General features: G+C 44.2%; 3 protein-coding genes across 9 annotated transcripts in view; 2 read left to right on the forward strand and 1 right to left on the reverse strand.

Annotated features, from left to right (window-relative positions):
- Positions 1-2818, forward strand: part of ABR (ABR activator of RhoGEF and GTPase) — a 39453-nt gene extending 36635 nt beyond the window's left edge. For all 4 annotated transcript variants that reach the window (XM_082068815.1, XM_082068816.1, XM_082068817.1 and 1 more), the window contains 2 exons: positions 155-302; positions 477-2818. In XM_082068815.1, the coding sequence (XP_081924941.1) occupies positions 155-302; positions 477-566 (238 nt within the window). In that variant the 3' untranslated portion in view covers positions 567-2818. The remainder of the gene's footprint in view (positions 1-154; positions 303-476) is intronic.
- Positions 2819-3965: 1147 nt separating this feature from the next.
- TIMM22 (translocase of inner mitochondrial membrane 22) lies at positions 3966-7653 on the reverse strand. Its single transcript, XM_082068819.1, has 4 exons — positions 7352-7653; positions 6730-6926; positions 5645-5717; positions 3966-4575 (listed from the first exon to the last, which is right to left on the reverse strand). The coding sequence occupies exons 1-4, from the start codon at positions 7575-7577 to the stop codon at positions 4499-4501; spliced, it is 573 nt and encodes a 190-aa protein (XP_081924945.1). The 5' UTR covers positions 7578-7653; the 3' UTR covers positions 3966-4498.
- A 9193-nt stretch (positions 7654-16846) lies between these two features.
- Positions 16847-23323, forward strand: part of SPECC1 (sperm antigen with calponin homology and coiled-coil domains 1) — a 71889-nt gene continuing 65412 nt past the window's right edge. For 3 of the 4 annotated variants that reach the window (XM_082068862.1, XM_082068864.1, XM_082068865.1), the window contains exon 1: positions 16847-16961. The gene's annotated coding sequence lies outside the window, so the exon portion shown is untranslated. Of the gene's footprint in view, positions 16962-17213; positions 17272-23323 lie in introns of those variants that run through there. The other variant, XM_082068863.1, reaches the window with a different exon arrangement.

Here is a 23323-nt window from a genome sequence, read left to right on the forward strand (position 1 = left end):
CTGGGGGCTGGGAAGGGCAATGGCAAGCTGGAGCTGTCCCGCTGGGGCTGGGAGAAGGGAGATCAGCACTTGCCTCCCACATTGCCCCATGGCTGCCACACACTGGGAGAACAGCGTTAGGGGCTCACGCTTTTTCTTCCCTTGCATCCCACAGGGTAGCTGAAAAGGAGCCCATCAACAAAATGTCTCTCCACAACTTGGCCACGGTCTTTGGGCCAACTCTGCTGAGACCCTCAGAGGTGGAGAGCAAGGGACACCTCACCCTGGCGTCCGACATCTGGTCCCATGATGTGATGGCCCAGGTAAGAGCTGTGCTGGCAGCCTGCACCAACACCCCTGGAGTCGGGAGCAGAGGTGTTCACCTGCCTCTCTGGGTAGATTTGTCACTCTTTGCTGGATGTGACTGCACAGGGCCAAGCTGAGAGGTGGCAGCTCTGCCGTTTTCTGGCCTAACACCCCCCATTTGCTTGCTACAGGTCCAGGTCCTTCTCTACTACCTGCAGCATCCTCCCATCTCCTTCACTGAGCTGAAACGCAACACACTTTACTTCTCCACGGACGTGTAGCCTGCAGGGAGAAGGCACCAGCTGCACACACTCCCAGCTCCCTGCTGGGGGACACGGACTGGATTGCAGCCCCCCAGGGAGACCGGCCGGGACCCAGGATGGTGCCGCCTGCAGCTCCTGTACAATCGTGTACCAGTGGCCCGGTCCCACTCCAGGCGCCGTGCCTCTCTGTAAAGTAGTCGTGTCTTATGTCCCTTCTTGTGTTCAAGAATTGTTTTTATGTATATTTGTTCAACGGAAGAGGTAGTGACTGACAAGGGCTGTGGACACAGGCTTCCCCCTTGGCTAGTTTTCTCCTGGACTCCTTTCTGCCCGCTCACTCCTGCCAGACACCCCTCGTCTCGCCCAGCTCGAAGCCTGCAGCATCCCACGAGTGCCTGTTTCGCTGCCCAGCTCCCCTGCCCCACGCCTGCATGTGCAGCACCGGCTTGCTTCAGAGGCTGGGAGCTCACGGGCTTCCCACCCTGGTGACGGTGACGACCAGCTCTGCTTTGGCTTGCTGCCTGCGCAAACGTTGGACCCCGTGCCTGGATCCTCCTCCGGCCCAAGCAAACCTGCGACCACGAGAGCAGAGGAGCAGGTGCTGCTTCTTCCTCGACACGTCTCTTCAGGGTGCTTTCAGGCCAGTCCTCTCTACAGCCCTTATCCTGTGCTTTGCCTGTCTGTGTGTAGTGTGACGGTTACTTCCCTCACCTCCGAGTAGCGTTTTGGGGTAACCCATCCCACAAGGCTGGAGCGAGAGGTGCTGCGCTGGTCTCGATCCACGGCAGGTTTGAGGGACGGCAAGCCGGGCAGGTCTGCTCCTCCGCCACGGGCTGTGCTCTGGCACCAACAGGGTATCATTGGGGCACGCGGGTCCCACAATTTCCCCAAGCAGCCCTGGCAGGGCAGGGAACACGGTCCCTGCTGTTTCCATATGCCCAGATCTCTGCCATAGCAAGGCAAGGGTTGCCAGCGCTGGCTGCGCCCCATGGCAGAGCCTGCTGGTGCACCAGCGCTTCTGCCGCGGCCACAAGAACGAGGATTTGTTTCCCTCCTTGGCCTTTCCTGCTTCTCCGGGCACAGGGCAGATGGCAGCACACGGCCCTGCCTCAATGCCAGCTTGGTGCCCGGAGGCGAGGGCTCTGTGTAGCAGCTGGACAGTCACCCAGCCCGGAAACCAGCACAGAGCAACGGGAGGAGGAAAACCTTCATGGTGCTGAAGGCAGAAGTGCTCAGTTCACTCCTTCTCACAAAGCAGTTGCTGCTGGGTTAGCCGTGCCCAGCCAGCTCAGGTCCATTTTAGTTTGTGGCTCCAGTTCTTGACCCCCAGGCTGATGCTGGAGCTGTCACGCCATGTCCAGAGGCAGGACAGCTGCATGTGCCACTGCCAGGCTGCGCTCCGGCCACCCCAGTGCCTGGCTCCCGGTATGTCCCCCGCCCTCCCACACTCACAGGTAGGTGCTGGTACCTGCTGGGACACGAAACCTTTCGCTCTGTGAGCTGAGTCCGTGTTCTGGTGGGAAAAGCCCCCTCCTTGATTGCGTTGGCCCAGTGCTCTCCTGTGCCAAATGGAGATGGATGAGAAGTGACCAAGCGTATCCTCGCTAACAGCGGCATTGCCTTTACCCTCCCAACTAACAGACTGTTCCAGGTAGAGCCCGGCCACCTGCCACGGATGCAGATTCCTCCCTGGGGAAGGCAGGACCTGCCGGCCCCGCACCAGCAAAGCAACTAAAGGAGGAGAGGTCTTTCAGTCCCCCTCCAAAGGGCTCACACTCCAGACCCTGCTCCTCTTGACTACCAGCTAAACAGAAGGGAAACAGCATTGCAGAAAATAACCAGGCGTCTGTCTTGGCCCTGGACCCAGTGAGGAGGCCGAGTCTTAGATCTGACTGCACAACGGATCCCTGTGTGTGTGTCTGATTTGTTACATGTGTCCAAGTCTCTGTCCATGATACTGTCATTCCAGATGGAGACTCTGTACAGCCAAATTTCCCCCCCCGTGTGACAGTGGCTGGAGGCCCGGTCCACATAGCCCCAGTACAACAGGCTGTGGCTTGTGCTTGTCCCTACAGGAAGGAAAAGAGGGGGGTGGACAATTGCAGCTACAGGTAGAATAGAACTGTTAATTAATATTTGACTTTCAGAAGTTGTTAAGGATATATTTTTGTTTGTGTTCTGTTTCAATTTCTGTAGATTATAAACTTTAAATGGCTGTAAACCATGTGAGGAGAGAAAAAAAAAGTTAATAAAAATGCAAAGCCCCAACATTTGCACAAAAGGAGCCCTGTGGTCTTGCTGTTTGCACTAACCAATCACCTTGGCATCACAGCTGCTTCTCTTTCTGTCAAGGAATTCATGCTTGTTGCAGTTCAAGCCAGTGGTGTAAGCACAGGCACTGTGCCAGGTAACCATTTAAGAGACATCTTATGGTTTGGGCTATATCCTTGCATTTCAGTACATTCTGAAGGCAAAAAAACCTGGACTGTCTGGAGCCAGCCTATTCGGTCAGCCCAGAATTACTCGAGCTTAAAATTCAGCTGACTTGCACAGCGTCTGGCCTGAGGATACTGAACAGGCACAACAAGGGACATCAGGCGATCTGGAAACCTCATCTGACAGATCACATGGTGCTGTCTCCCCACTTCTTTCCATGTGGGAATGGGAGACAATGTGCCTCCCAACTGACCACCGCGTCAGCCAAACCACCCTGCTCGTACTGTTCTCCCAGGTAAGCATGTGCTGTCACTGTTCTGGGATGTCAAACTGTGGATGCAAAGGAAGTGAAGTTGGTGGGAGAAATCCCCATTAGGTGTGTGCACTGAACCTGAAACCCCCCTACCTCAAAAACATGAGGGTTTTTGTCCTTGTGAAGTGGATTAATAAAGGTTAAAATCTAAATTACTGTCCGAGAATATAGTTAGAAAAGCAAGAGGGTTAATACAAATGCAAATCAAAAAGGGAGCTAATATGTACAGATGTTTTGACTTCAGTACCAATGTTCTGCAGGAATAACACTTCACTTTCCCCAGTATAACACTGGGGCACTCAGAGGTGGTACAGGGACGTGATGGGAAACAGGTCATATGCTAAGTGAATGCCCAGTTATCTAACAGTGGTTTATTTTCACAACTCTGCTTTCTAGTCTCACCATCAAGCTACTGGAACAAATGGTGTGAGCCCATGGCAGCTAAAGCAGTAGCAAGATTACTTGTACTCCCACAGCGAGGTTAAATCAGGCTAGCCAAGTGGCTAAAGGGAATTATACTTCTTTTTTTCCCCTTAAACTGTTTTGTTGATCTGCCAGTAACCACACAGTTCTAAGGCTAAGGATTCCTTACTGCTTTTCCCTTTAAGACATGGTAAAGAAATCTGGCGCTCATCTCCGTACTTGAAATAAGACAAGTTGTGCAGATGGTGGTTTGTCTTCAGCTGGTATTTTAAGAAAAGCCTGGAACAAACTTATTTCTCCACAGGATCTTACCTCTCCCCAACCGAGTAGCAAGCTGCAAACTGATAAGTGTTAAACACTTGCAGCACGTTCAAATACGCGGTAACCGAAATCACTGCATTTCTTTTTGAAGATTGTCCTCCTGCCTCTTTTGATGCTAGCAACAGACTTAATCAAAATCAGACCCAAAGGATCAAAAAAAGCTCAGAGTCCAGGCATGTTTCCTGGAAACTGGCAGTCAGCTGATCCGTCCTGGAGATACTGCTCGCTGCGCCTGGCTCCGTCCTCGCGTACTCCCGCAAGTCTGCCTGAAGCAGCACGCCAGGGCTCCGAGCCAGATTATTGTTAGTCATTCAGGAAAAGCGGCCAACACCATCCAGCTTGCACTGATCAGGACTCCAAAGGCAGTGGAAAGGTAAGCCTGATGGTTCTTCTGCCATGATGCAGGCTCTTAGCAGCAGCGCTGGAACAAAAGGGAAACTTGCTCCCAAGGGCACTGTTACCGTAGATAGTAATCAATTGCGGCGGAGAAAGCAGCAAATCCACCACAGCCGATAACCCCTGCCTTCAAACCAGCTGCAATGCAAAAAGGGTGGGAAAGAATGAGACAAAATAGGAAAGATATTTTTCTTTCCAGTAACTAACTCACGCTGTGCTGGCTTGAAGAGCTTACGCCCCCAGGAACCTGGCGCTCACCTACCAGGGTCACGCTCACACTACCCAAGGTAAGGGGGAGAATCTGGCACGCACGGGACTTAAAACTACCACATTGGATGAGCACAGCAAACTGTCTGGGTAAATGTCTGTGGTGGTAAATGTCTCCCCAGGGGCTAGAAGACAAAATGCCAGTGGCCATTGCTGATTTCAGTGCGCCCTGATCCAAGTGCCGCAGGTGGCTTTGCTGTTGGGATGGACAGGAAGAGGAGCTGCAGCTTTGAAAGCACTAAGAGGATTAGGTCCAGGACAGACACAACTAATGAGCTCAATTAGAAACGCTTTCAAGAGCACTTTCTTTTCTTCTATGCTTTGTGGACAGTTTTTTTTTTTCTTAAGGAGAGGTGAGCAAAGTTTGAGATTTCTGATGAGCAGAGCAGCTCTCTTCATGCTTGGGGTTTTCTCCAGATATTGTTAGCACTCAACCCTTCCCAAAGTCCCCACTAGTGCCTGCTGGACTAAAATCCCACTGCTTCTGGTCTTTTACAGCTAAATAGAATTGTCTGTTTGAATTGATAAGCATTTTACACACTATGCAAGTTAACAGTTACTGCCAGTGAAATAGTATATACAAGTAGAGCTCTGTTAACACAAGAGCTGCAGCTTCAGAGTTGCTCAGTATGTATTATTTTTGGCTCCCTCCCCACGACACCACAGAAGACTGTGGATAGCTGACACCATTTCCTGATTTTTCTTCAAGTCAATTCTGTTGATTTTCCTCCAATCTCACTGTCCTGTATGACCAAGCCTTCCCTACCTACACATCTTGCAAGCTGACAGGAAAATGACAGAGCAGTTCTGCCCATTTAGAGTTAACATCACCATAACCCCGTGCAAAGAGACGTCATGTGTGTTCAGTTAAAAACACTGCATACTGCGTAACCAAATTAGAGTCTTATCATAGAAATAGTTCATAGCAAGCACCACCAACCTCTGAAGCCAATAGCTCCTCCTGTGATGCAGCCGCTAATAACACTGTTCTTCCAGTCTGACTTTCCACGATACTGTGGAATCAAAAATCACAGTCAACAAGTAAATACAGAACAAATGCTCACTAATGCTAATACCAAGAGGGATTACATGACCTTTCAGCCCCTTCTCAGCTGAGGGTGTTTTTCCCCTCTATCCTCAGCAGATGGCCTCCTGCACTTTCAAACATGAGACTTTGCAGGGCCAGAAGAGGGATGAACGGGTCACTGGGAAAGACAAATCCGTGTGGTGCAATGCAGTGCTACAGCAAAGACTCTCAGGTGAGCCGATAAAGCATCCAGAACACTCTGCACTGGTACCAGCTCAGAGATTTTAAAGGCTTCACAAGCACATGAGTGCGCCACCGAGCCTCGGCCACGCAGGCTGGCTCTCAGCACACACGAGTGCTGCAGCACCCTGCTGACAAACACGCGCTGTCTCCACAGCCAGAGCACGCTACTTTTGCACCAGTGCAGAGATCAATTCGTTCTGCTGCATTGTGCAACTAGACACAGTTTTGTTCTAGATGACTTAAGAAATAGTTCTCTTTCAATTAAAAAGCAGTACCCAAAATTCATAACAGGCTAATTTTCCTATTTAAGAAAATGGGTGATAGATTTACCACTAAGCAGCACAGGTAATTTTTTGCTGTAGGGACAAGATGAAAATAGGCCTGTTAACTTAAGAACTTTCACCAAAGGATCCCTTTGTGCATACGGAATTTGTAGAGGCTCAAATTACCATGTTGTTACTCATAGTTTGATGTTTTAAAGTAACAATGTGTACTCATAACTAGAGTTTCAAAAAGTAAGGCTTATACTTGCCAATATATTCAGGGCTTGAATTCGCAGGCTCTTCTGCTCATATTGTCAGAAAACAGTGGTTCTGAACACAGGCCTCAAAGCTGAAAAGCTTTTATAGCCAAGAAGTAAACCAAACTAGCCTACTCTGCCCCATTACAAAGGAACTACATGTACTTATTTGGATCTAGTAAAAGAGACTATTAAGCGTACAAGAAAACATAATGCTTAAAAAGTTATTACTCACAGATTCTACCATGCATTCGGTGCAGGAGAACATGGCACCCACAATGGCAAAGTTCTTTGCGTACGATATGCCTCGCTGCCCCATATCTTTGAGGACCTCTTTTGCGGTTGGCGTGCGATACGGATCCTTGGGATCGAACCCAACGTTGGTGTCAATGCCAGCAGTGAAGACACCGAATGCGCCTCCCAGAACAAACCCTGCAAAACACAGATAGTTTTAAATGAGCCCTGGCTGGATTCGAGCAGCACGTTCCACGCAGGCACTGGAGCATCTTTGCTCCCACTACCTGTCAACACTGCGGCGTGAAAGCAGCAATGTGAGCACAAATGGCCTTTTTCTTGACACTACAGCCACGGCTGCTGCCAGCCGGTGCTGAGGGAAGGCTGTGAGCGCCCTTCTTTGCAAACAAGTAGAGATCCGTCCATGGGGCCTGTGACAGACCCTGGAGGAGACTTAGAGGGAGGAAAATTAAACGCGGGGCCCCCTGTGCTGCAGCTTCTCCCCACCTGCCCCTTTCCCGATGCAATGGGGTCCAAACTGCCCCCAAACCGCCACGATCGCTGCTCCCCTCAGCACCCCGTCCCTCCAGCTCCCCCGGCTCCCTCAGCCACCCCCTCCGCACCTCCCACACAGGCCAGCGCCGCCTTGAAGGCGCAGCTCTCCATGGCCCGCTCTACCATCTTCTGCTCCTCGCTCTTGGGCGGGCTGGGGATGCCGCCGAGGGCCGCGGGGTCCCAGGCGCGGGGCCGCCGCTGCTCGCCCACCAGGTGCTGCAGCAACAGGCTGTACTGCAGCGGCGGGGGAGACTCCGGGCCGCCCGGAGCGGAGGGCGGCGGTGCTGCCGCCATGACCGCCCCGGACACTCGGCCCCGCGTCCCGGCCCGCTCCAGGCGCCGGTAACGCGGCTCCCGGCAGCCGCGGCGGCGCGCGGGGGCTCACGGGTGCGGTAGTTCCGCCGACCGGTAGTCCCAGCGTGCCCCGCGGCGGCGCCGCTCACGGAGAACTACAACTCCCGGCAGGCTCCGCGGCGCGACGGCGTGCGTGGGCGGGGCAATGGGTGGGGCGCGCGGCGTCTCACGGGATTGGCTGTCCCCCGGGGCCGAGCGGACTACATTACCCGGCGTGCCGCGCGCCAGCCCCCTGGCGGCCGCCGGGAGCGCTGCAGGTGAGGCGAAGGCTCCGGCTGCCGGAGCATCCTCGAGAGCGGCGGCGGCAGGTGAGTGCTGCTCGGGCTCCGGTTGCCGTTGGGGATGGGGCGGGTTCGGCGGCCCTCGCCCGGGGCAGCCCTGAGCTGCGGGGGGAGGGCTGTAGTGCCGCAGTGCGGGACCGAGTCTCTCAGCCTTGGCTGAGGTGGGGGAGTGGGCGGGAAGCCCTGAGGTGTCGCGGCGTCGGCGTCGTCTCCCCCCGCGCCTTACCCCCTGACTGACTTTTAGCTGCCCCGAAGTCTGGGGACAACCGGTCCCGCACCCCACAGGGGCTCGGCGTTGGGGTGCCCTGAGGCGCTGCTGCGGTGGCCGTGGGTAGGCTGGAGCCCACGGGTCACCCCAACAGCCTTCGAGCGTCGGCTGAGGTGGGAGCTGAAGGGCCTCATGGATGTGGGCTTGGAAAAGGTGTCTCCAGGCTTCCGTGTCCTCCACAGGCCAGGTAATAGTGCCACAGTACCAGGCCGTCTCCTTTCTGAGGAAACCCTGGTTGCCTCTGCTGTAAAGCAGCAGTTTTACTTCAAGACTAGTGTACCTCAAAAGGGCATAGGTAAAACCCAAAGTCTGTCTGTCACTAAACACAAACTTAGCTCGTGTCAAATCACGTAGGAGCTTTGGCTCTTGGATACTTGTTTCATTGCTTTTTATCCTCAGTAAACAAGGTGCTGTGAATGTTAAAAGCCTTGCAGGTGCTTTGCTTGTGCTGCGTTTTGCTTTAGTTGTTTTATTTATTGTTCTTGTGGACTGGAACCGGTGTTCTGTTCAGCTCAGCACAAGTGAAGATGGGTATGCCTTAAAAAAATAGCTTTCTTGACTTCTATTTTGATTTTTTTTCTATTTTAATGTGAAGTTACCCAAAGGTTTTTAACCCCTGAGAAGTAGCTGTGATGGTTTCAACAGGATGCTTCGATATAGTGTGTTTCAATAATTGAAAATTATTTTAAAGATTTAATAATAATTTTCAAACAGTGCATTAAGTATGAAATCTTCCTGATATCCGGCAACTCAACTCTTTAGAGATCCCGAAGTAGTAATTTTTCTTTTTCATCCTTTGCACTTTGTCTTGCTTATGTCTTAGTTTAGGCCTGGCTAGGTAGGTTCAAATATTTAAATTGATGGTTTAATATCTTCAAATATTTAATTATATGAAGTTAGTTTTCAATAACTTTCCTCTTAAATTCCACTGCCCTCTACTGGCTGGACCAGTAGGGTCCACCTGCCCAGTGCTCTTCCTTCTCACCCTTTTATTTTAACTCCCTTTTAATTTATTTGTTGGGGTTTTAAGTCAGAAGCTATTGAAAAGCTTGCTGTGAAAATCTACTATAGCACTATCTTTTCAAGGTAGAGAAGGTTGCTGGCAGGATGATCTCCCTAAGGAGCCCTGAACTTTAGATTTCAATCTTCTCCTTGATCCAAAATAGCCTAGTTGGGCTGATCTTGAAGTCACGCTGCAAAGCCTGTTTTTCAAAGGCATAAAGGCAAAGATAAAGATATGTTTGATTTGGAATCTGAGCACTGAGAGTTTACATGTATAGCTGGAATATTGTTTTGACTTTATCTGTTCCCAGGTTTTGGAGAAAATGCTGGGTTACTATTTGTTTGGAAATATAATATTTTTATAAATGCATATTTTGTAAATATAATTATGTGAAATAATTATATTTATTTGTAAATACTGATATATAAAAATATATGTGCTATATTTTCCCCATTAGGTGTTTAAATAGTTTTTTCTCCTTTTCCCATTTATGCTGTTCTGCATTCTATATGTGCTTGAGTCTTTGAATAATCTCATCTGCCTGAATGGACTTTTCATGTGAGTAAAATCAGGTGACAAACTAAGGCTTGAAGAGAGAATCTGAGAGTCCAACACATCTTTAGTAAATTAGTTGTTCAAATTAAACTTTCAGCTGTTTCTTTTTTATAAATGTAGGAACCTTCCTTATTGCAGACACATGTAGCCAATGCATTTGATCCTTTTCCTTTACCAGGCTGCATGCTGTGTCTGATATCACACTTTCATCTTGGAGCTATTAAGTCCAGTATAAGAGCTTGGGTTATTTTTAACTGTGCCTGGTCCTGGATGAAACATTTTTGTTTCGTGTGACTGTGCCCCTTTCCTGTGTGATGGCAGCATTAGGTGCAGATGATTGTTTTTCTACAGCCTGCAAGGAACCCAATGCTCCAACATGCTCAGCATCTGTTTCAGCAGAGGGCAGCACATGGGGATATGAAATATTGCGCTTCACTTGAACTTTACAGCGACTCAGTCCTTCTTCCACACTTCAGTATTCTTCAGACAGGATAAACCTTGGAAATAATAGGGGTTTTGTCTGAAATTCTGGTTTTGCATATGTCTCTTAGTTGTAGGCTCCCAGGTTTTTAATAGGCTTTGGCTGTCTGTTTTGGCATTGCTATTTAAAAATAAAGAATGAGTTTTCATAGCTCTCAACTTTATTTTGTAGACCTGCCAATTCCAGAGTCTTTTTTGAAGTTATATAACTGGGCAGGAAGCGGCTGAAAGGTAGAAGTCAAAATTAATTAGATTAAATAAATTTTTTCACTCTTGCACTTGTCTATCCATTTTTCCTATTAACAGAACGGTGATGATCTAGAGGGATGAGAGGAAGATGGGATAAATTAATTGATATTTTAATGAAAAAAAAATGAGAAGCTTTCATTCACACTGAAAGCAGATGAAAGTATGTCTGCTTTGCAGTTGTGTTAGTTGGTCATGACCTTGCTTGTCATGTACCAAAGAGGTTTCCAGTGGCTACAAAAGGCAGCATGCTGGGGCCTGCTGGGCTCTGATTCTGGCAGCACCACTTAACATCTCCATTCTGTAGTCTTCTCATCTATATGTTATGGCTGATGATTTCCTACTTCTCATCCAGGTTGTGAATGTAGTATGTTTTTTTTGTTTAGAAGATTTTAAGATCTTAACTTTGAAAGGGCAATGGAGAAATGCTTTGTGAAATATACCTAAATTTGGTGAAGGAAAGTTGCTTTAACATCTGTATTTCCCTTGAATTATATGAGTTTAACAATTTTTTTCTTTTTGAGGGTGCAGTTCTTTTTTTTTCTTCTGAGGTAGCAAGTCTTTCCATGTTGTGGAATACTGGCACTATGATGGCAAACAACTAAAGTACTGAAAAAAGGTTATATGGTAGCTAGATGGCAGGTACATGGGAGTTAAAACTGAAAAGGCATCCTGACTTACTGACTTGTTTTTTTTCTTTAGGTCAATGTAAGGTAGACTGCAGAGAGATATTTCAATAATGTCTCCTTTTAGGATCAGCAGACTTGTTCCTTGTGACCGTTTGGTAACTTAGAAGACACAGGATGTGGGTTTTCAAGATGATTGTTTGATCCTGTCTTTGATATTTAACGTTTTATATCTCAAAGTGCATGTCCTTTTTGAAAGTAAGGTCATTTCTTTGTGTTTGTCCCACTTCAGCAAGTTATTCCTTCCCCTCTTCATAATTTCCCTAATATCACACATGCTTTTGTTTTCACCTATGCAATTTGAAATGCACTTGTGTTGTAACTCATGGTCTAAAAAAAGATCTGTGTAAACTCTCAGACATCATTATCTCCAAGGGATTTTAGCTGTTGCTATAGAAGCCTGGTTTCTCTTTCAAGAGACCTTTCCAATATAAAGAAGTTGATACAGAGGGAAAGTTGTCATGGAAATATGTAGCAAAAAGAGAAAGGAAATCTCAATTTGATGACTGTTACATAGGCTTAGCCAACTTGGTGAATTGGTCTCATACCTAGAGATCTGATTTTGCAGATTCTCTTTGTTACATTCTGTAACTGGAAAGCTACAGGCTAGAACCTAAAGAAATATGTGATTTAACATTTATATAACCAAAGATATCTCCTCAAGTCAGTGAACGTTAGCCAGATTCTAGTTCCCTCACTGCATAATAACATTTAAAAAGCAGTATGACACTACTACTTAGGCCACCCAACCCTCCAGATGGGGAGAAAAGGTCCCTTGCGAGCTGGGTTTGTGGCTGCGTTGCAGGAATGGGGCTCATCGGTTTCCTGATGTGAGGCCATTGGGGTGATTGCGGAGGGTGACATTATCTAAAGCTGCTACCCATGTTTGTCTATTAGGAGGAGCCCCCTCAGGTGATGCCAGAAGGCCAGGGAATTTCCAGCAGCCCAGTTCTAATGTGGCATGAGCTGTAGCACAGCTTTTTATTCTACTTCTGGCAATGACTGCTCTGAAAGGCTTTATAGAGCTACCACTATTGAAATGAGGCTTTCAGAACCAATTTTTAAATCACTAACTAAAAATAGTTTATTCTGCAAGCTTCAGTGCCGTTTTAGATTTGAGCAGAAGGAGTCCTTTGTGTCCAGCTAAATGGTGGTATAAGCAGATCTCTCTCCATAAATTTCTTGTGCGCTTATACCGTCAGTAAGCCTGGTTGGTTCCCTGGTTTCAAGCTTTTTGTGTCTCTTACTAAAGCCTCCTGATATCTAATAAATGTGATTATGAGTGAGCTGCCTTTAAATATCTATTACCAGTGTCACCATGGCAACTGCTGGAAGAGTTTCTTGCTGGTAGAAGGTTTCCAGCTCCCTGAGATACCACAGGACAAAATGCTTAGGCTGTCGTTTTCACGGTTTGAATGAGATCAGAGACAATATTAAAGAGGAAAAAATAATGTATTCCTCATTTTTCATGTGATTCTATGATTCAAATTTCAGCTGCATGGTTCAATTTCTCAAGTGTGCCAAGTTGATTTAAAAGTTTAAGCAGCAGCAGCAAACATGTTCATTCATACAAGCTGCCTGGAAGCAAGGAATTGCTGAACTTTAATTTAGATTCTCCCATTTTTGCTAATTTGATGTCACCAAAGCCAAGCTTTGATGCTCTGATTTGGGGTGTCTAGGTATAACAATATGCATGTCTTTTGCGAAACTCCTGACTTATGTGAGCTAAAGTCAATGGGCACTGTAGGTCCTTACTAGCTCGTGATATTTTGTCAGTAATTTAGGTACCTTTGTTTCCCTACCTGTAAAATAATTGAGTCATTAAGCTACTGCAACGATTAGCTGATTCTGTTCAAATAATCTGTAAAAGAATCAGAGTAAGAACAAGATGGAGACTGTAAGATATTGCTATACGGGGAATCAAACCTTACCAATAGTTTTATTTTTTGACAACCTGATCTACATTAGAGGGCTCATTCGTCTCCTGGGACTTAAACTCCTCATGCTTCATCGCTTTTCTGTTAATTTGTCCTAGTTTTTGTTGCTGCTGGGCTCCCTGTGATGCACTCTCTTCATCTAGGCAAACCCTGCGGTTCTGCTTCCATTTGGGGGCTGTCAGCAGTTTCAGTGCAAATCCCTCTGAAACAAAGCTGACAACTCAGGTCTTTTATTTGCATCACCCTGAAACGCCCCAAAAAGTTCAAAGCAGTGGGGTATTCCTCCACCATCCCATTGGGGCTTTTTAATTCTAAGACAGCCTCCAGCACACATCTTCTCCAGTCCTTAATTTTTCTGCACAGCTCTCTGTTGTCAGTGATCAGCAAAAAATTAATGAAATGGGTTTTTGTTCAAGGCTCCTTAGTGTTTCTAATGGATACCTGTTGTAATTCCTTTCCCGTTAGGTGTTAAAATGCAAGGTTTTCCAGCATGTGATCTCTCTCAGACAATAAGCAAAGGGAGCAAGTAGGGTTGTGCAGTATTTTGCCTGCGTAGGGAGTAAAAACTGTGCTACCTGAATATGGTAATTCTCTATTAATTGTTAATGAATACCACAATGTAAGCTGTATAGCAGAAAATTGTGAGGGATAATAAAGAATGGAGATATTCCCTTTTCCTGAAGTCTTTCATTTAGTGATTAAAATTAAAAAAAAAAAGAATCAGTTAAGTAAAAAAGAACACTGAAAATCCTGTCTTCCTCTTTCAGGGAAGACCACTGAGTATTGCCTTCTTTACAAATTTAAATTTATCTGCATTTGGAATAGAAAGGTGACTGCAGTAAAGCTGTCATTGGTTTGTTGCAATGTATGTCTCTGATGTCTAAGAAAAGTGCGGAGAAAAATAAAGAAAAATGAAGTGTGTGCAAAAGTGATCAGAGACTTTTATTTTAAATATATGAAATACAAAGAATATTCCTTCACCACATGGATTTCCTTCCTTGTTTTGCCTTTTTCTGTGGGTTGGCTTTTTTTCTTTGGTAGATATCTGTTAACTCTTCAGTGGTCTAGTTGGAAATGACAGAAATGCTGAAAAATGTTGGCGCTTCTTACAGACTCTTACTTTTGAAACAGGCACTTTCCTAATTCTATTTTTGACTTACTTAGTGGCTGTTCCCTTGGAAATTTTCAAGTTGTTGTCTGGTCTTCTGGATTTTGGCAATAGGCACCAGAGGAAGCTGTTTTTCTTGTTTCTTATAGCACTCTGTGTTCCATAAAATGCATCTGCCTTTTTTCCAAACTTCATGATTCTAGTCTCTTCCAGCAACAAATATTATCTCTAGTTGCAGGTCAAAGCTAGTGGCCATGCCACAAGCTGAGCTTCTCAGGTATAAGTGGAACATGAAACTGTATAATAATATTTTAAGAACAGGGAGAAAAATCTGGGTTCTCCAAGTCAGGACACATGGCTTTGTTGCACTGACAGAGCCTTTTTGGCAGCAGTTGCAGGAGTTCACTCTTTATATCCACCCATTTGATCAGCATCATCTTGTTAACTGAAGAGCGGTTGTTTTTGTCAAAATGAAAAGTGGTGCCCCATGATTCATTCTGCAAACGTCCACTAGCTGCTTCAACTTCCTGACATCTGTAGTGGAACTGAGAAAATAAAGAAGTTTGTATCAGTTATGTACAAAAAGGAAGAAAGTGCATAGTAAAGGCTGTCCTGAAGCCATGACCTGACTCCACTTATACCCACCGTCTGGTGCAGACTTTCCCTTGTAATTACTTTTGGTTTTATAACTCCAGACAGTAGTGTTCCAGCCTTGTAACTGAATTAGAGACTTGCTTTAAAAAGACGTTGTTATTCGCATAATAACCTTGTTTATGGAATTTCTCTCCTCTGTAATTGAGATTGTAGCATGCACAAACCCAGTTAAATATAGGATAAATATCTGTAAATGCAAAGTATTTTGAATTTTCTTCCTTGTGAGTCTTTCCCCCCCCCCCCACTGTCTTTGTGTTTGCTTCTCAAAAGAAGTGATGCCACTAGAAATTCTGCCCTTTACCCACTTCATTAAGTTGTGTGCCATCCATATTGTAAAATTGCACAGGCACTGCAGATTGCAACATAAAGCATTTGAACTCCTCAAATGCAGTATTTTTAAAGGATATTGATGAGTGGGGTTTGGTCTTATTCTCTCCTGTTGTGTTGCAGAGTTGTGGGAGCTGGTGGATTGAGCAGCATGCAAGCAATATGCTCACTGTTATTTCGTCTGTCAACTGAATTTAGCAGCTGGGTGAGAACTTGGCAGATTCTTTAAAAAGTTTATGCTGGTACTTGAAATTGTTTTCTCATCCTGGCTGTGTGAAAGTAATTATGGTTAAGGCCCTGGACAGGCCACAGGGTTGCTTTACGACCATGGTCAGCTCATTTTAGGTGTCTGATTCTGAGCACTTTGTTCATTAAACAGGCAATTTTTCAATTCAGAAGGTTTTGCGCTGATTAATTCTTTGGTCTAAGTAAAGAGATCAGATAATTCTAGCAATAAGTGCTACCAGAAAAACCTCTAAATAAACAAATGTGCTGTCTAGTCTTGTTGGGTTTGGGGAAATTGTATGCCACTGTTCCAGCCTGTCTACCAAAGCTGAAGCATGTAAATGTTCTGACTGTCTCCTTATGTCCCAACATTTTCATTTTTAGGCTTTGCTGAAGTTATATTTATCAAAGCTAAAAATATGTTTGCGAATGAAATATAGTAGCTCATCATCTCTCTTCACTCCCCTCATTTCAGTTCTTTATTTCTCTTGGCTGAAGGGCAGGAAAACCTCCTGAGCTGCCGAGGCTGCTCTCCCACTGAGCCTATACCAACTCACCAGCAATGGCAATGTGATGCTGTGCTGCGTCCAAAAAGCGTGTTTGTTTTCCTCAGGCAAAGAAGCTTTGCAGCAAGGTGTGTGCAACTGATGTTCCTTGTGTTTGAGTTCATGAACCTGCAGTCGTTTGCTTCTGAGTCAGTACTTTTCAGCGGTATCTGCTCAGTTTTTGACAGTGGTGCGTAATCAAAGCAGAGGGAGTGACTTGCAGTCCCTCTGCTGGGTACCTAAGTCACAGTCTGAATGTTGTTGGTCAGACAGATCAGAGCGAACAGCCCTATATCTCCATGGAGTTGAACAAAAAGCCCAGGTCTAAACACCTTAGGTTGCTGTGTTTGCCATTTGAATATGCATTTGCTTTCTCTCTGCATCCCCTCTGTTTGCTTTAACTTGATACTATTTTTGCCTGCTTTAGCTCTGTTTAGACCTCTAGCCCTTTCCTTCCTGTTTTCAAACTCTCTAAATTATCTTTAGAAAGCTTAAGAAAGAGGAATGTTTCTGAGCATTGCTTACTCCTGTCCCTTATTTGCTCTCTTCTAAATAAAGACCAGATTGACACTTCTTGGACAGTCCAGGAGAAGTCACTCAGGACTGATTCTAGTTACTACTTGTGTAAAAGCCCATGTCTTAATGTATCTTCCTTCCTTGCATGCACATACTTCTCCACTTTTTTGAAGCAATGATGGAGGCAAGGGCAATGTCATGAGGTGTCCTGGCTCTGACTTCTGGCACTCTGGGGGAGAGATTATTAGCATGGAATATAAAAGCTTCTGGAAGCTGCTTCTGTGGTTTTGTCTGAAAAACGCCTTCTTTCTGTGGCCACCTCCTTGCCCTTCCTACATTGTATGCACTGCAAGTTTTTACTTGATTGGGTCTTGCAGACTGGTCTGGAGCTTACGCTCTCTGCCCAGTGTCCATTTCTGCTCTCGGGGATGATGGGATACAGAAAGAAACTCTTCATCTGCTTTACAGATTGAAGCATCTTGGTGTTTGGAAGGTGAGATACAAATGGCTTTCTTGCATAAATCCTCCTTGCTTTGATGAAAATATACTATTTCTCATTCCCCTGAATAAGCAAGTGTGCATATATGTGTGTGTGTGTGTGCTGAATGCCAAAGCGCTGGTGAAGCCAGCTTGCTTCCGTATGTGAATCATTTCTCAAGCAGCTCTCTGTGTCTCACTGCAATGTGGTTTTCCTCTTGGGGAAGCACTCAAGCCCTGAATTTTCAGTCTGGCTTGCACATGCTGTCAGAAGCTAGTGGGAGACAGTTTTCTTTTTAATGCAGAAAAACGGACAAGCTTTTACTGTAAGTATTTTTAAATCTTTTATTTTTTTAAGGTGGGAACTGTGTTATCTCTAGAAGGGTTCTAGGATTAGTAATGTGTGCTTAGAGTGAATGGATCTGGTTCGCTCAACACCACTTTTTTTCTTAGTATCTTCCTCTAAGACTAAACTGCTTTAAACAAAATTGCATGGTGCAAATGATTTTGCATTAGCTGAAAATGAGCTGGGGGTGGTCTAAAAGCCATTATGACAGCAAAAAAAAAATCCTGCCATGTGAGCCTGTAAGAGCTGGCTACTGTATTTTTCTTCTGCTCAGCTTCATATATTTTAGTGGCAGAAGGGTTGAAGCTGTTTCTGCGCCTGTTTCTGCTTCTCTACCAATTCAAGGTTGTGCTCCAACAGTAAATGAAGCAGGAGCGTGAGCTGACTTTCATCTGCTACTGTATGTTCACATAGTCCAGTCGAGAAAGGAACAAGCTGCTGAGCAAATAGGTTTGGCAGTGAACATCTCTGCAGGGGATCAGTGAAAGCATTGGGGAGTACACCAGACCAGCACCCTCTTACGGCACTACAGAAAGGGCTGTTCGCGTTCTCTGCAGTCCCCTTTAATTGTCACAGTTTTACATTGTCCTTAAAATTGTACTGTGGACTGAAGCTTGATCATAATAACAATAGTAATAATAGCATTTATATAGCATGTAATATGGTGAAGTTGTAGAGATGTTAATTAAATCCTGTATGTGTAGCAGTAAAGGATTACTGGTAGAACTGGTTTGAAAACAGGGATTCTCTACCCCTTTCTCTTGTACATGGTTGAAGTTCTTCTAGATATTCCCTACTAATCCTTTTTGTTTTCACCTCCAAAAGGCACAGTTTTGCATGTTCCTCTTCCACCCTTTCTAAAATATAAACTGTTCTCTGCCCATGTAGCCTCAGCAGGAGAGAGAGTATTTGATTTGCTGAAATAGTGTTCTTTTTTCTGCACCATTTCACAGCTAATGCAAGAATACCTCATCCTGACATGCACAGATATAAATACTACTCCTTCCCTTTCCAGTTCAGTTTTAAACCAATTTAATTTCATTATGTAGCTGACCAAGGTGGGTCTTTCAGTCCATAAGAGGTCCCCAAAGTCACAGTTGTACACTGTTGATGCTGTTACCTAAATCTCTTCTGTTCCTGTTCGGTATGAATATTTTTAAAATGCAGAAGTCCTCTAGTTTCTCCTGCAGTTTTGGAGTTCTGTGCTTGTCTTTGCAAAGACCCTTTCTGTTAAAAATTCATGCTGTCACTCATATAAACGTTCAGAATTTCCCAATTTATTAACTTCAATAAGTGGTCTATTCTGCACTTTAATTAGAGGATAAATATCTCCTTAAGGGATAGCTTCCAGATCTCTCTTTCTCTGTATTGTGATGGATGGAAAATGGGAGTCAGGGAAACATCCCAGCATGTGCAATCCATGGGGCTGCTCATTTGTGTGCTGTGTGGCAGATGTTGATTTATTTCACTTTTACTTTTTTTTTGGGGGGGGGATTCCTTTCCAAGGCACGTGAATGTCTGTATCTTCATAAATATGCTATTTAGTGAACAATTCTGATCCCATTTTTATAAATGAAAAAATGAAGGCATAGAAAGATTACATGGCTGAGGTAGTACAATGAATCTGTGCTGGAGCTGAGGATGGGGAACCTGTGCTTTGAGAGGATGGAGAACCTGCCTGTCTGTGTGCATGTACCAGTCAGGATTGCCATGTAGCCACATGCTGTGCATCTCTGCTGTTCCAAATAACATGATTGTTCCTTCCTTCTTGTAGAAGTATCTACCCACTATGCTACAGAAAAATGTAATGACAGGTAATCATCAGGCAAACCACTTTAATTATTCTTAATTTCTTTAGCAATTATATCACTCTTGCTCTATCTAAAATGAGACCTTCTTTTCTTCCTCCTTGCGGGTTGGAAGAATGTGAGGTATTAACTGTATGTGTCACTTGCTTTGTGCTGTATTCACTGGGACAGTAGTTCAAAGAACCTGGATTAATGAGCAGTAGCTACCTTGGAATAGTAGCTCATTTAGTCCTTTCAGCCTTACCAAGACAACACATCTGCCTAGACCAGAGAAGCTCGGTGGGCTGTTGACTGATTGCCAGGACACAGTTGTGCTTCACACCTTCTGCAGGCATCATGCTATCCCACGGGTAGCTGCCACTGTCCTTCTGGATGGCTAGAGGGCAGAAAATTACAGCTAGGTTGGGATTTTTGTTTCCTTATGCCCATGTTCTAAGATTGGGGTCACTGGGAGGTAGCGTAGTTTGTCTTCTGAGAAGTGGCTGGTTAGATAATCAGTGTGAGAAAGGAGGAGGAGGAGATTGAATATCCATGTGCAAACAGCAGCATTTAAATTAAAGGAGGAGCATGTTCCCAGATGTTTCAAAGTACAGCTTTGGCCTGATTTCTAAGCATCAGTCACTGTGCTGGATGACAGTTCTGGGTGTTTTAGCTAGAGAAGTAGCAAAGTTATTTGTATTTTGTTCCTGTCTTAAAAATGGCCAGTATTGTGGAACAAGGACAAGAGAAATGCAGCTAAATAAATCCTTTGTTCATATGCACACATGAGGATTTTGTTGTGACTTCTGCCATTTTTAAATGCGATCTAACCAAGAATAAAAGTTTGATAAATCCAAAACTCCAGGGAGAACTTCTGCGGAGGAGGGTGGGCAGAAGTTTTTGCGCTTACTCTCATCTGTCCATGCCTGGAAAAGTCATCAATTACCCTAATGGTTGCTGTGGGAAGGGGCTTTTATTTTGAGTGATGCTGATACATGGAGTTCTGCAGTTGCTGACCTGGACTCTGGCAGTCTTGTTGGAATGGTTTGGGAAGCTGAGTTGGTGGCCAGAAACCTGTCATTTGTGGCTGACCGGAACTGTCCTCACCTAGGCCATTCTGATGTATTTTACACATCCATGTAACCTTTCTGTGTGTGTATATACTCTTAATAAATATACATTTTAGAGAATTATGGAAAACACACTGAGGAAATAAGCAAAAAAACATCTTAACATAAAAATGAGACTGTCTCTTACCACTGTAACCACAGGTAAGGTAACTGTGTCTTTGAGAGATACAAGGGGGTTTCCACTGTCTGGTTCCATTTGATACCACCAAGGGAAGGAAGGAACTGGCTCTGCAGTGGTTACTTGTATTGTAGAGGAAGGGAACCATGTGCCCTGTAAAGAAAATTCTCATCTGATGCCATATTGAAAATGCGCTTCTGATGCTTTTTTTAAGAGTCCTACAGCAGAGCAATTAAACTAAACAACAACAAAAAGCAAAGCGAACTGAAAAGCAGAAGAGTAATTTTCGTATGAGGATGCAAGCTTAGCACAATGAAGATTTTGAAGATGTGACTCTTAAGCTATATCGGAGCCACTGATGGTTAAATCCTGGGACTGGTATTTTGTTTTGTGTTTTCCCAGTGATTGGTTGGGTGACCTTGGGCATGTTTGTGACTTCTGTGTATGTGTTTTATATCTAAAAACTATCAGCACTTCTAACTCCTTGCAAAAGCAGCTGGATGCTATAACTGCCTAGCTTTCTTATTATAGTACAGTTTTCTCCACACTTTAAAGTTACAAAATAGTAATAATACTAAAACCACCTTTGCTTGAGGCATGCATAAAACCAGCAGAGTTTGCCCTGCTGTAGCTTGCAGTCTGGACTTGAAAACTTCCAAGTGGTGTCTTGTCTCCTAGTACTGTACCAGCAAAACATGAAAATTCAGCTGCAAATGAGACTGGAAAGAAAGTCTGAGGCAGACCAAAGGAAACCGCTGCTCACTGTAGTTGTGTTTGGGTGGAAGAAGATGGTCTGGCTTGTGATTTGATTTTTTTTGGGGGGTAGGCCTTTAATCCAATTCTAATGGAAGCCAAGCTTTATACCAGCAAAAATCCAGCAAGAGTCTTCATTTGGTGGAGAAATGGAGGAAGGTTGCACTGAGCCTCAAAGGCACTAAAAAAATAAAGTAATAGAAACTAGACGAAAGAGTGGATGGATGTGTTAGATACAAAAATACTACATACTGAGCTGAAAGGAGCAGATGCCCAAGGAAAGCTGCAAAAGATGACCAATAGGGAGTAAACAGTTTTTAATTGTTAGCCTGGTCTTATTTCCAAATAGATTTTTAACCTGTGCCATCTATCTTCACGTTATCAATTACTATATTGAACTGTCAGCTTCCCTGGCTAGATTCCTAATACCAGCTGAGAAATCAAGATGAGTCATGGAAGCATCTGTCAAGCCTAAAAATCATTGTTTAAAGTTAATTGATGTGAAAGGCAGAAAATAATTCTATTTTAGCCTAGCTGGCTATCCTGCCATATAACTTCCTACATGCCTTTAGAAAATGCTTTACAGTTTACTGAACTCATTAGATATTTCTATGTTCTGGTTGATAGTTTGTCTGAAAATAGCAAAGATTGATTAGGTTAGAAGGAAATAGTATAAGCATGATGCAAATTTTACATGCTAAAAAACCCAGAAGAGAATTGTGCTTTGATTTCATGAGAATGTGTAATAAAGGGTCTAGAATAGTCTGACCTTTTGATGTAATAAAAGTAACTGAATTACATGAAAATGGCACTGGGGACTGTGGTTTTTAACCCACCAAAGTCAGACTTCTGTCCTTTGAGAGTCTTATTTGCAAAGTTGGTAATTCTGACCTCATTTTTCAGAAATGCTGGGCACTCACAGGTCTCAGTGAACTTGCTGTCTGGTACCTTACTCTCTAGATCTAGTAATGAGTTTCATAATTCTTTTTTTGTTCATTCTCCCAAAGCAACTTGAATGACTACTTTAATTTGATGGTCCTGTTGAGTGAGTAGCTAGACATGAGCACCAAAACCTACCTTGTGTAAATTATATGAGGTACAGGTAATTAATATTTCTAGACCCCCAGCAGGGATTTTCCTATGTAACTTCATTTCTGCAGATAGGCTAACAGTTTTTCTTTACTTAATAGTCTAACTGCTAGGTTTCTTGACTGCTTCTCTTCAGGCAGTACTTCTGATAACTCAAATGTGTCAGCTACCTAGGAATGAAAAGAGCTTAAGATGTGTGCAACCTGGTTTTGTTCTTTGAAGTACATGTAAGGTGTGTGGAAAGTATTGGGATCTCAGTTCAGAGACTGAAATCCTTATCTACAGTGCAGATTCAGGTTAGACAAATATGTAAGAAGCCATACCTCTACCTTTTACAAATGCTGGTTCTCATATGAATACACAGAAAAACTAATAAGCCCTAATAAATTCAAATATACTGTTTTCAATTTTAGTTTCATCTGCTTGGTGTAGTAAAATATTATTAAATCCACATGGTGCATAAATCACTGTCATTACATGAAACAGCCAGTTTGCCTCAGGCTACTGGATGGATTTCTTGAGTTGCAGGTTTTTGTTTGGATTTTTTTTTTTTTTTAGTAACTCATTCTTTTACTTCTAACATCATGGTCTAATGAGCCTATCATGCTACTGCAACTTCAAAATACCATGAATGACTCGCAATTAAATTCTTTAGGATATCAAAGCATCTGTACAGCTTAAGGCAGGAAAGTATGAGATACAGTTATGAAGAAATGCAGAGGGTCTACTAAAGCAAAATGTCTGTGCAACTACAGGATCTACAAAACCCAAAATCTGCATAATTTGGCGTTCTAATCAGGAAGGTAGTTTGCATATGTGTAGTTGCTTGTTCACTCATATAAATACAGTGAAGGGTATTGCTCATTAAAAAATAGCTAATTAAATAATGTAAAGCACCAGAGCTTGCTAAGGTAGATCACGAATTGTGGGAATGCTTGACATTATTATATATTGTAATAGAGCTTACCTATCTATCAGTGCTTTAAAGAAAGGAGCCAAGTGATCAACATAATCATCAAAGACTACTCTGCTTTTTCCTCTAATGAGATCAGTTGATGGCTTCACACTGTATGTGTTAAGAATTTTAATGGAGTAATGACTGTACTTAGTAATAATAACTACTCTTTTATTTATTTAGGAGCTGACAGGTTAGAG

This window comes from Streptopelia decaocto (assembly GCF_964273445.1).
Source record: "Streptopelia decaocto genome assembly, chromosome: 18".
Taxonomy (NCBI): Eukaryota; Metazoa; Chordata; class Aves; order Columbiformes; family Columbidae; genus Streptopelia; species Streptopelia decaocto.